Below are 14,127 nucleotides of genomic sequence, written 5' to 3'. Positions count from 1 at the left end.
GCCTGTAGCTGTATTTTAGTCCACTTGTAAGATTACAAGTGTGAGATTAATACCAGGTGAGCGATTCAGACCCATTGGTACACTTGTTTTCTATGATATAACTTTTGTTAATGACGTTAGTGAGACTCACTTACCGTTTCACGTTATGTAATTGATTGTTTATGTCGTCACAAACATTAGGTATGACCATGGAAGGTCAGTGTCATTCCGTCTCATTTTGAATGGCACTGACGTCATCAACGTATAGAATACTGAAGTAGAAACCCCCCCAAAAAGATTTATTTTTCAGTATTTAAGCTTTAGAAATTAAAATGGGATAACTATTTGTTTTGAGATTTGCGCCGATATATTGCTAATGTAATAGAAAATATTTGTTCAACTAGCTAGCTCCTTTCCGTAACGCCAGTAAAATGGAATTTGAGAAAGCCCCATCTCAAAACAATCAAACACATTAGGGTTATCCCTGAACTTAACGCAAAACTTTTATCTTGCATGATATTAAAATTCCAAAGTAAATTAACATGTATATCAATTTAAAATGATCGTAACAAGAAGTATTAACAAAATAATCTTCCCAGATATTTCTCAAATAGCATGTTGAAATAATGATATGCATGATGTATGGTAAATGTACATGATGAAAGGTGACCTGGTAAGGTTACAATGAGCTGCTGCATTATGCATTCCTTAGCTGTATATACATATATGTAGTAGTGAAATGACCTCGAATGTACGATAACGTAAGTGTGTAAGATATTCTGTAATGTAATAAATGTTTATCACAGTGTATTCATTGAACATAATTACAATCAATTTTTAATATCCTCGAATTTCGACAATCAATAAAAGCATGACGTGTATTGAAAACAGACAAACAACACATGGTCTTCAGTAAGGGCTAGTTATGCCAAACATAACTCCACATGTCTCATTCATTACATTTTAGATAATTTTCTAGTCCTCATGAACAACACAAACATAATCAAGTTTTTATTACGGAAAGTATTAATGTTTTTGTTCCTGTAAGTATTGTCCGTATTTTTCGTAAAAAAATATGTTACTCTAGCTGATCTCAAAATTTGTTGACTTTACCAAAGTTTTATTAATAATTAATTGTACACGCGTTTAAAGGGTCATGTTAACGTCTTATTACATTATACAATTTATTTTATTGTGACAATTTGTCTCTTTAGAGGTCATATACATCTATACTAAATTATGTCAATAGTATACTAGGAATCGTTGTCACATCTTTATGTTACATTTATTGGTCTTTTGCCAAGTTCGTCATCTTAACAAATCAAACAATAAGGCAGCCATGTTGTGTTCCGAACGATCTATGATATTGCGTAGATAAAGTTTTACATACATGTACTAATACTTATTTCGTATTACACTGGGTTTATTTCATATACACTGAAATCAAAAATTTCTACTGGTTTTCAATTTACTCTTATGTATATATTGGTACAAGATAGGTTTTATTGCACGTTGAAATGGTCATGTGATCCTGCAATATAATTTTGTTTTTTATGTGACCAACATACCCATTGTCGCCTGGTTTTGCTCATTGACGGCGTTTTGTCTACTGTCGACCGCCGTCGGTCTTCTGCAATATAGCACAGCACACCCGTTCTCATAAATGTCAGTAGAACATATACAGGGAGCATTTTAATATATAACATGGTTAAAAGTATGCTACAATATAATCGGTTATGACGTCATATTTATTTCATCGCTTGATCAGCTTATCCAACACGGCAGTCATCCATTTGCATTGTATAATACACTCTTTCATAGTTGTTTTGATTTTTTAAAATTCGTCATTTTTAATCATGGTCTTGAATATAGATGTGGTAAAAACCTGACTTTACGACACCTGCTTTCGGGACATCTTGTCGTATATAAGGACACCAGCTGGCTTCAATCATCTCTGACATCATCGCCAGTCGATAAATCACAATGAAATCTGTCTTTCCCGACACCTCATTTAAGGACATTTTGTAATATGCCAGGAAACCTGTCTTTAAACTGTCAATTACACTTGTCCTTAATTACCGACGTCTGGTTTAGCGACTTCTTATGGTATACATTTTTTTTTAACTTTATCGACGCTTGTCTTTCACGACACCCCATACTATCTTACATTTAGTTTATTATACAATGAATATTTATTTTCACTGCCACATAATTTAAGAAAGGACATTCTGTAATATATATCTAAATTCTTGATGTCGGTAATGACGTGTGTCACTGCTTATATAGCTTGTAAAGGATTGTCAGAGTTTATATTGTTTAAAATGCATGTAGTATCATTTATATAAAAGTTTAGATGGTATAAAGAGAATATTTTGGGAATCGTGTTATATTTTCTTTAAATTGATATACATGTTTGATTATGTTATGAAAATAAAATGATAGTCGTCACTAAAATCACTTAATCTGTCATAGGCTTGGTATAAAAGTGCACTTTTAGCTTCATTCTTGTAACCGGAAATCTTTTTATTCACGTAAATATTGTAAAAATAATATTTTTTGAGCAAATTTATTTTTATGTCGTTGTTTCATTTCAATTGCATGTTATAAAAGTGCTTTATTGCTTGAAATAAAAATGTATTAAAACGTATTACAAGTACGTGTTTCTTATAATTTAAGTTTCTTATAATTTAATGCCAAGACTGCAGCATCGCGTCACAGCCAGGGCCAATTAAGGAGACTTCCTGGTCTGAACAAACTGAAACACGGATATGGGCAATCTTATTCTATTCGAACATCTTCCTCGTGATCATAAGTTGACGTAAACTTATATCTATGTATACAGTAAAATCGTCATCCATCCATATCAGGTTTTCGCTGCAGCTAAAGGTTAATCGTTTGATGAGGTAATTTACGGATTGTTGGGTCGAAAGATTATCTTGATTGTACTTTGCGGCTAAAATCGATTGTGTGTATGATGTTGAGAGTTGAACTGACCATTGTTAAAAATCAACATTTTTGAAAGGCATTGCCATGAGCTTAGATTAATTAATCTTTTCAATAAACAACTAAAAAAACGCGTGGTCATTTGAAAATTTACACAAATTCACAGAAGCATTTAGACTACTCTACTCCCCCTTTTTATAGTACGAATATGCTAAAAATGTATCCCATTATTTAATAATACAGCAAAAGTCACTTTTCATAATACACTTACACTGTTTATAATTGAAACAATTTAAATATATTTCAGGAAAATGATATTAAAAAAAACAGCAAATAAGAATTATTACCACATTTTCAAACTAAATATATGTGACTAGCTTACGACATGAATCGAAACACTGACATTGTATGGACTAATACTGGAAGAGTTGTCTGATGATAACGATCCTTGAATTACTCAAATATGTATGCCTTACGTATACCTGTGCGACAGATGTCGCTGACACGAGTTAACCAACTTCTTACCATGGAGTTGACTTAACAACAAAAAAACACTCAAATCTTAAACAAATTGCAAGAGCTCGTTCCCGTCGAGAGCTAGTTTAATTTATCAATGATAAATTCTCCTAGTCAACTTTTGAACTCAGTAAATAACACGATCGTGTACAATAGTATCCCTTCTCTATGGTCGAACTTCCTTGTTCCTTCTTGTCAGCTAGTGCGTTAAAATGTGCGCAGTCGAACATATACGGAGACACATGTATAAAGGAATATGTGAGAAATGGTTACGTAGTCCTTGTAATGGTCATTAAACAAAATAAAAAAGCAAGTTTGAAATTATTATCTATAAATGAGTGAACTGATAAGAGAAAACATTACATTTTGTACTATTCTTTTCAGGGGCAAAAACGTTAGTGCAAAATTTAACGTTTTCTTTTGTCATTTTATCAATTTCTTTTTAAACTTACGTCAATATTCACTTGTTCTACCAGATACTCGCCGCGCTCCCTGCACTCTCTGACAAAGGAGAAACCGATGTTATTTAAATTCATCCAATTCGAACAAATTAAATATTTTGTAAACATAACTTACATAACAATACTGCGGAATTCCTTTCATTCGATCACATATGATTGTCCCAACATTTCTTTTACAAAAGGAATGCATCAAAACAAAAACTGTTACTAAGACTTCAAAAATTTGAAAATTATGACTAAATCGTAGCAATAATTATGTACGTTGTGTCTTAATCTTTCCAGATTAGGTCATGTTTCAGGAAGATTTCGACTACATTATACGATTGACAAAGAATTACGTTAAAAGTACAGCCCAGACAAATTCTTTTCCTATATTAACATTGACGAACTCATGGTGAAAATATTGTAGTTCTTTGTTCGCTGTTGTTTCTTTGTGGACACATACAACCAGTTCGTGGGAAGCAGACGCTAGCACATCATTGTCATAACTACAGAAATACAGTTTTCATTTAAAATAGGGAAAATTTATGAGTTTCCACAGCGTCGATAAACACCGTTAAAATCTGATAACACAATCAATGAAAAATACAACAGGAACAAAGGCAAAAAAACCATATAATGAATTCACTCAAAAAAGTGGGAACGAAATCAGGTACAACGGACAGTTAAACATTCGCGGAAGCATATATATTTTCCAACATCCGTTATTTGATATTCATATGAGTAGACCTCTAATTTTGTTTTGGTTTCGTTCTGCGTTCTGTTTTCTTTTTCTTGACGTCATATTATGCGCTTAAACAAGATGAACATGAATATACAAGCACGCAGGAAGTATTCCATAATCCAAAAAGAGAAAAAAAATATAAAGCTGTGTTCAAATAAAAGTGAAGAAGGAAGTTCATTACGAGTTGTATTTGCCTGGTATTTCAAAGTATGATAATAGGATTCTTTGTGTCGTTATCTTTGCGATGTTGTCCTTAGTAACTCGAATCTACAGCTTAGACACATATGTGGTACGTTCCAGTCCTTGGGTATAGCTCCATCACCAGGCCATCACCTAGGGACCCCGAAATTCAAAAGTAAAAACGTCACACTTAGAGCGGCTTAAAACAACAGACTACAACAAGTGTAGCTGTGTAACAACTCTGCTTACAGATCTAAAACTTGAAACCCTAAGAACATCGGAAAAAAGAACACCGACTTATCTTAGGTGTTAACAGATTAGTTGCACTACCTGTTGATGACTTTTTAAAAGATTACATAATATCAAACAAAACTCTCAAAATCTTCTTGTGCGAATCGGAACATTTAAGGAAATACTTTGTTTAAAAATTATGAAAGCGTGGAACTAGATACAAAAGTCCAAAGTAGATGTAACTTTGCTTTCGCTCAACGAGTTCAAAGTTAGCATCAGTAACATTTAATCTATGTCCGTCCCGGGATGAGATGTAGGCCTACGTGTACTAATTATATAACCATACAATTGTTCAACATCTCACCAGATAATATCAGAAAACTTTAGAATTGCGATGATCATTCAAATTGGCGCGCAATGGCCAATTTAAGTCGTTCTTTTTTAAAAATAAAATGAAAAAAAAGGATTACGAAAATTAATTTGTATATTTTATTAGTGTATTTTAACTTTATATTACATGAAATGTTATACCTAATATAGTACATGATAACTATCCTTGCCATTTTTGACTGTATCCGGTTCTACATTATATTTTGTCATGGACCTTTTGGTTTTGGTCCCCGTCAGCCCCGGTTCCAGTGAGGGCAGCTCAGCTGTTTGATACTGTTAACCTGTAGCTAGTGGTGGAGGGCTAGTGTTAGAAGAATGCCAGACTTGGCCACCGCGCACAGGCCAGGGGCCCCATTGGAAATAAGCCTCTATAAACTTTATGAGTTATCCCTGGTATAGGCTAAATTTTATTGTTTTAACTGGATTCTAATTTCTGATTAAAAAGCATTGAACAATCTGGTCAATTAATTTAATGCTATCCTGTTTTACAATCAAATTTCAAACTTTAATGTGATAAAATTGTGATAGTTTCTCTTTTTTATGTTGTACTTTTTTTTGATTTATTACATTTACCTGAATAAAATTAAAAAAAAAATCCATACAATTACCACTATCGCATGTGCGCTGTCTCTGTATAGTGTTAGATATATATACTCTTAATGGTATTAGGCTATGTCGGGCGCTATTAGCTTCAGCCGGACTGCATATAGTACTACCGCCACTGATGTGGAAAGGTAGACCCTCGGATTCTGTTGTTCTTTATAAATGACAGTGATGCTGCCTTCTCTTGATTTGATTTCTAGGTACCATTGCATTTTTTTGGTATGGAAAGTAGTATTAGATATTTCTGTAGTATTGATACAGAGTTGTACTCGACCTTAAGTTAGGTCACGTACGTGTTATGCGATTGAGTTTGTAATACGTGGGGCTCGTGCAAGTCTAAATTTGTATTTCGATTATATTGATAAATGTTCACACAAAGGACTTGGAGTGGACGATTAAGTCTTTATTAAACATATGGTGTCTCAATTGTAAGATCAAACCTATTGCCATACTGATAAGGTTCGTTCCTATGAAGCTACAATCCACAGGTGCTAGCTTATAGTAATTGGTAGGCCTATAGCTATATAGTGATATGTGTACATTTGTATATATGTAAACTGATGTATGCACTAGGCCTAACATACAGATCAGTTTCTCCAGCAACTGTTGTTACTTGTACAATCTATTACATGTACAAATTGTCATTTTCAAAAGATACAATTACATACAATGTATGCAATAAGAGACAAATGTATTTTGATATATCAATTTTGATGAAATACAGTGTATAAATCTTGTGTAAACTTTAGATAAAATGTTTAATTTGAAATAAGATACAATATATATGATTAGTGAGTTATTGAGTAGTTTTTATTATTTAATAAATGAAGATACAGTGCAAATTTTTGTGATGTTACTAAAATGCATTGTCATATATACTATTGCATGTAAATTTAAAGTACACTTGATAAGATAATTAGATAATATAAGTTCATTATGATATACTGTATTGTAATATAATAAGATAAAATGTATTTGTTTAAGATATGAACTTCAGATACCTATGCACATATATATTAAGATACAATTAGTGTATTTGTTATAAAGATATTATCATGATAAAGATAAATTTATATAATAAAGATATTGTATTATAAGATAAAGATAGCCCATTCTGATACTATCACAATGGGATATCTTTATCGTAATTCAATATTTTTGACAAGATGCATTGTATAATAAAGATATAATGCATTTGTGATATATAAATGCTATGCGAATGTACCTACTATGATAATAAAGATTTGTAAAATAGAATGATACCATAGATTATGAAAAAGGTATACAGTCTATTACTAGGTATTACTAGCTAGGCATTGAACAAATAATGACCCCTGTTACACCTCAAAGACAACATTATGTCTTTTTCATAAAGATGCATTGTATATTTTATGATAAAGATACAATGTATTGTGATAGATTAATTGTTCTTATTCAGGCATGTACACAGGATAACATTGTTTTCTAAACTCATTTCTTCTATGACATGTTTTAATAAACAGTAGCCTAATGCCTTTGTCCTCAAATTCTACCTGATCATCAAATCTTTTCTTTCTTTTTTTCAGATATGAAAAATTCTGATCAAGATAAATACAATGATATGAAGTAAATGCGGATGACAAGGAGACAAGATTTTACATTTAACTCAGCATTGAGCCTCTACAGTAAAAAGACGCAGTTGGTTTGACTACTTATCTTAGGTCTCCATTAAGTGATAAGCTACTTACATATATATGAAGTCAAGAATATGGTTTCAATTAAAAAATGTCTCATGAGACAGAAAGCACTACAAGACAATCCTTAAATCAAAAAAACCATTAAAGACAGTTTAGGATTTTAATTAAATTAAATTAAATTAATTAATTAAAATGAGTGTTACTCTCTTTGATATCTAGATGCCATCAAATCAAGATTTATTTAAAGCAGCATTTCAAGGAAATCTCACTTTTTTCAAAGAACTACAGAGTTGTGATGTAGGCAGCCATGACACATGGTTGACCGTCACATACCCTAAATCAGGAGATAATCTCCTTCACTGTGCTGCGAGGCTAGGACATGTGCACCTGTTGAAGTTTCTCCATGAAGCTGGGGCCAATTTAGAGCTGCCAAACTTTGATGGGAAGAGGCCACTACATGAGGCAGCACAGGCCGGGCATCTTGACTGTGTCAAGTACTTGCTGTCACAAGATGTGTCTGTTGACTCATTGAAAAGGGCCGACTGGTGAGTCGATTTATATTTTTTTTTCCACCTACCAGTACTGAAATCAGATAAATTTAAAACATGAGTGTCAATATAAATTTACGATGGAACTTAAACATTTCATGATTTGTAAATATTTTTCCATGAGACAATGATAAAACTGCCACTGATCAAATGCAAATGATCTTGAGTATTTCTGTCCATATGAATGCTGACAAAAAATATGGAATCATAATTCATGGAGATAAATTTTTTCAGTGCAAAATCAAATTTTAACCAGAAATAGAGTATTGCCATTATTATATTTATGAAAAACTTCATTAAGATCAGACGAATGGAATATATATAACCATTCATTTTCAGTTTTCTAATTATTAAATATAATGTGAAAATTTGTCCTAAATTTCCCCATATAGGACCCCTCTGATGTTGGCAAGTGTAAAGCTTGATCAGAAGGTGATACAAGTTCTCATCCATTCCGGAGCCGATCCATGTCTCAGAAATAAAGATGGATGGAACAGTTTTCATCTCGCTTGTAGGTATGTTTTAAAGTGTTGTTTTTTTTACATAAGAAAATGCCTTTTGTGTTATCATTGAAACTCTTAATACTAAAGAAGAAGAGGTTAAAATGTTGAAAGCTAGCATTGATTTCAGGATAAACATTTTAATTTTTTGTTCAAAATTATTGTATTGGCCAAAAAAGGATATCATCAAAGCTTGTATATAGTTGTAAATGCATTGTATTGATCAGCAAATTATATTTTAAATAAACTTCTAAATATTTAATGATTTTAAAGTTTATTTTTTTCTGCAGACTTGATCCAATTTGATTTTTTTAACACTAATTGAGTCATCAAAGTTTCTGTACAAAGACAATTTGTATTTCTTCGTTGATTTTTTTGTTTATTGTAACAAGTTTAGAGATTAACTCATTCACACCTAGAGACGCATTTGAACTCTTCCAATTCAAAGGTTGGAAAATTTCATGATGAAATTTCAGGGAAGAATGAGTAAAATATGTTTGATACATTATTCTTTGAGATTGTCATGTATATTTTTGTTCATGTGCTTAATAACATTTCAATTGTTAATAAAATTTCAATACTGGATAAAAAAAACCCATTATTTTCTTTTCTAGAGAAGGAGTCCTTTCCATTGTCAAGTTTTTTCACAATTGCAATGGAGACCTGGGGGACACTGTCAGCAAGAATGGGAGAACACCCCTTCATACTACAGGTGGGAGAATCGTTACAGCTCTTACTTATGTTTGTAGTATGCAAATACATGTATGTACAGTATATATGCACCTATCAAGAATGAACTATTCCACATTTCTCTGTGTTGATGTATAAAACAGCTTAGTTTTTATGATAACCACAACACTTGATTTGAACAGCTTACTTCTTGTCTGACATCATGGATACAAATCCCTATAAATGAAAAAAAGTTTGGGTAGGATTAAGGAATTTTTGTATGCTCTAAGGGAGATAATTTTGCAAAAGCTTCTGGAAAAATATTTAACGAAACAATCAAATCTGATTAACATTTTTTTGAAAATTATGAAACTTAAAACAATTTCAAAAATTTGGTTTGAAGTAGCTAGTAATGTGTATATCTCCTTCTCTTAACTCAAAATGAAGCCAAATTAATTTGTTAACACTTAAGTATGTGTGTCACTGTTAAAGAAAGGGAATTCCAGTCAAGAGAACAATCACATGAGTAAGGCCAGGCAAATATATACTTATGTTTCCTGTAATTGCCATCCACAAAAAATAGCAGGTTGGGTAAGTCTTATTTCTGCCAAGCTGGACTCTGTGTATCTATAATCTAAAGCCATCTTTAACTCTCCTCTGTCTACAGCTCTCCATGGTCGTTATGAAGTCGCCTCATTTCTACTGGAGCATTGTGGGTATTCAGTGGATATGAAGGACAGCTGCGGAAGTACACCATTCATGGACGCCATGCGCTCTGGTCATGTGAACGTTGGCCAACTTCTTTTTGAGAAACAGCAGGTCTGTTTATTAACTAAGCATACACTGAAATCAAATTAATATTGATGATCATGTACAGAACAATTGATTAAACTTACTTCATTATAACAAAATAAAACTTTATAAAACTAACTTCATATAAAACTTTATAAAACTTACTTCATTATAACTAAATAAAACTTTATAAAACTTACTTCGTTATAACTAAATAAAACTTTATAAAACTTACTTCGTTATTACTAAATAAAACTTTATAAAACTTACTTCATTATAACTAAATAAAACTTTATAAAACTTACTTCGTTATAACTAAATAAAACTTTATAAAACTTACTTCATTATAACAAAATAAAACTTTATAAAACTTACTTCATTATAAATAAATAAAACTTTATAAAACTTACTTCATTATAACTAAATAAAACTTTATAAAACTTACTTCATAATAACAAAATAAAACTTTATAAAACTTACTTCATAATAACTAAATAAAACGTGTGGTTATGGTTTTACTTTTGCTATTACAAAGTAATTTTACCCTTTAACTTTTAAAGCTACTTTTTAAGAAGCACAGTAAGAAAGGGTTTTGTTCAGAATATTATTATGCAGAATTTCACTGAACATCTGGTTGGATCTAATTTTGCCTTGTGAAAGGTAACAACATTTAACTATTGGCCTTTATTTCTGCTGGTAGTATAAGTTTGTTTAGTCATTTGGTGGATATCAGGATTTCTTGGATACTAGACCGAGATATCCGCATTTCTGGCGGTGCTAGACAATTTTATCCGACCCATGGGTCTGGATCGCTTACACCCGCAGACTGGTGGGCGAATTATAGTGACCTTTCAGGGTCACGCTATTGTTCGTGACATTTTACGATGTTTTGGGGTCAGACAGTGTCATTGATGTCATTAACAATTGCCATCCGGGCTTCATATGCAAATGATAAATGTGCCGGACAGTTTACAACTTTTCTACAAAAGCAGCTGTTTAAAAAGAATCCGTCCCTGATGTGAGGTACGGATAAAGAAATTCCAACCCTCGGGATAAAATATTGAGCAGAAGACCCTCGGCACAGCCTCAGGTCTCCTGCTCAATATTTTATCCCTTGGGTTTGAACTACCTTAAATATACCTTACATCAGGGATGGATTTTATTAATCTACAAAATCTGTATGTTAAAATGAAAATTGGAAGTTGATGGTAGCATCAATGTCTCCTACCTTGTTTTTTCTTGGTAATAAGTTTGTGGTTACTTTACTTAACTAGTGTATGATCTTATTTAGGCAAGGTCCTGCTTTTGGGTAAATTTAAAATGATAAATTACATGACAGTGGCCAAAAAAAGTGATATTAAGCAAATCCACATCAAAACAAGTGATAAGAACAGAATGGAATCTCATAGATTATATAGCAGGAAAAACAGTGCATGAAGAAAACATGATAATAACCAAAAAGTGATATTAAGCGATCTGATATTAAGTAAAATGTACTATATATTTTTTTTTTTTTTCAACATGTAGGCCAGTGTGGATGTTGTGGATAATGTTGGGTTCCAGTCCATCCATCAGGCAGCCCAAGCCGGCCAGGAGGGGTCTGTTAGGTACTTGGTGGAGACCAGGGGTTTGGAAGTGGACACGCTGACCACAGCAGGCTCCACAGCTTTGGCCGTTGCTTCCAAGGTCAGTCCCTCTAGATCTGCTAAGGAATATTTCTGTTTTTGAGGCAAATGTTTTCCATTTCAGATTAGTGGTTGAAATCGAAGGGGCGTTGTAAAAGTCCTCAAACCCCAAGGTCCAATACATTATTCACATATACATATATGGACCGTTGGGTTGGGGGATCTGTGCCACGCCCCCAGTGGGTGTAACTTCTGTGTTATCTTTGTACTCTGTCGTTTAGCTGCACTTTGAAATTTGGCATTTAAGGTTGAATAAATTATAAATTTACCTGTATGAATGTATTAGAATTAGATTTTGAAAAATAAACTGGATTGTAAGTTGAAGTGGTTCACCTTTATGACTTCCTTATTTTCCTGTAAGACAAGGATAAATACACCATTGTGACATCATAACCATAATGTTGGGTGCATTGTACAGTACTGGCTGTTACCGGTGAATTCATCGAAAATGTTCATAGCTATAGATCTATTATCCAGATCAAGATTGCAGAAAAATACAGTAATACTTGTTGGCATGTCAATACAAACATGGGTGGTCAGGTGGCACAGTGGATAGAGCACTTGCCTTTCACCAAGGGGGTGGGGCGAGTTTGATTCCCTAACCGGACATGACAAGGTTTGGGGTCACCTGCCCAATCACATTGGTTTTCCCCAGGTACTCAGGTTTTCTCCAAGTTTACCACCCCTTCACACTAACATCTATGCCAACAAGAGTTATTTATATTTTAAAGTTGAAATAACCTGTTTCATAATTGTTGTAAAATGTATAAAGTTTATGTATAATGCAAACATGCATTACTGAATTTGTCTGTCAGATGATCAGACTATTCCTATGAACAGGATGTAGTTTTAGGCTCTAAAAACATGTTAACTTTAATAGGAAGGACAGCTGGCGGTACTGGAGTGTCTATTGGGAGCTGGAGCTAAAGTTAACAGTGTAGATACCAAGGGAAGATCAGGTGAGGATGATATTTTAGTTTTCAACACTCTATAACATTAGTTTATAGCCAGCATAAATGATTATACATCAACCTGCTCCTGTACCATATAAGATTCTGCTTGTCCTCCAATCCTCTATAGAATTATACATTTGTATCATGCTGACTATGATATGGCGCTTGACAAAAGAATGTGCTTGTATTGAAAGCTATTACATTACGGGAGTAAGTTTACTTCATTAAATCATATTCACAGTACTTTTTCCACCCCTCACAGTGGAATTATCCTATGTAGCTAACTGTGTAGAAATGTTAGCACTCATGATAAAAATATTATAATTAATTAATTACATAGAGCCAAATGTAAAACTGCAGTGAATAAGTAACTGTTTTTTTTAAAGGTTTTTAATACATTTAAAAAGTACTATGTTTAGTGGAATGTTTTTGTACAAAAATGCAACATCCTACCAAGAGTTACCTTCCCTTACGTGTATATTTTATTTCTACCATGTGTTTTGTAAATTCTTTCAGCCCTTCACATCGCCAGCGGTGCCCAGCATGCAGACTGTGTGAAGGTGTTACTGCATCATGGTGCAGTGCTAGCACCTGATGGTGCAGGTAAAACACCGGAACAGCTTGCAAAGAAGGACAATGTCATCCAAATGTTTAAAGAACATATTTCTAATTTAGATGAGTCATAATGCTGCCATTTGTCATATAATATATTTTAAATGTTCGCAAAGGGCTATTCCAGATATAGATATAGGGGTGGGACATATAAATGATAATATACGTGGACGATAGGGTTTTAACATAATTGTTAACATTTATATATAATACAACAGGTAATGAAATTTGAATGGATAAGTAGGAGAGGATGAAATGACAGTGACGAAAATGTGCATGAATGTAAAAATGTGTTATCAAATAAACAAAATATAAAAACTTTTTTGAACATATCTTTTTAACAAGGGCCTGAAGGCCAGGTCTTGCAATGCTCACATGGACAGATTTTTTGGTGTGAAATAACGATATTGTTTGTAGATAAGATGAACTTTACATCTGAAAAAATTCTGTGACTTGTACTGTAAGTTGCATAATGATCAAGCTTGTTTCTTTATGCACACACACTTGCTATTACATGCTCTCATCCTCGTTATGTATGTCTTCATACCTTTCTAAAACGTTATGTCTCTAGACCTCAAACGTTTAAAGATAAAGTTGGTTGAAGATTTTAACATGTGACCATTGAGTAGATCAAGACCATTTATTTGAGGACACTTCACAAAACT

General features: G+C 32.9%; 1 protein-coding gene across 2 annotated transcripts; it reads left to right on the top strand.

The window, feature by feature from the left end:
* The first annotated feature begins 6,112 nt into the window (after positions 1 to 6,112).
* Positions 6,113 to 13,775, top strand: LOC110465160 (ankyrin repeat domain-containing protein 16-like). Of its 2 annotated transcripts, none has more exons than XM_021520781.1 (8): positions 6,113 to 6,227; positions 7,593 to 8,248; positions 8,644 to 8,766; positions 9,366 to 9,463; positions 10,088 to 10,239; positions 11,740 to 11,898; positions 12,778 to 12,856; positions 13,367 to 13,775. In XM_021520781.1, exons 2-8 carry the CDS (start codon positions 7,923 to 7,925, stop codon positions 13,534 to 13,536), a joined length of 1,107 nt encoding a protein of 368 aa, XP_021376456.1. In that variant the 5' UTR covers positions 6,113 to 6,227; positions 7,593 to 7,922; the 3' UTR covers positions 13,537 to 13,775. The 2 variants fall into 2 exon arrangements, with proteins under 2 accessions (XP_021376456.1, XP_021376457.1); XM_021520782.1 differs by having other exon boundaries at positions 6,113 to 6,246.
* The last annotated feature ends 352 nt before the right edge of the window (positions 13,776 to 14,127 follow it).

This window comes from Mizuhopecten yessoensis, unplaced genomic scaffold, assembly GCF_002113885.1.
Source record: "Mizuhopecten yessoensis strain PY_sf001 unplaced genomic scaffold, ASM211388v2 scaffold11059, whole genome shotgun sequence".
NCBI lineage: Eukaryota > Metazoa > Mollusca > Bivalvia > Pectinida > Pectinidae > Mizuhopecten > Mizuhopecten yessoensis.
The sequence above is the reverse complement of the archived record's forward strand: the minus strand, read 5'-3'. Positions and strand labels throughout refer to the sequence as shown.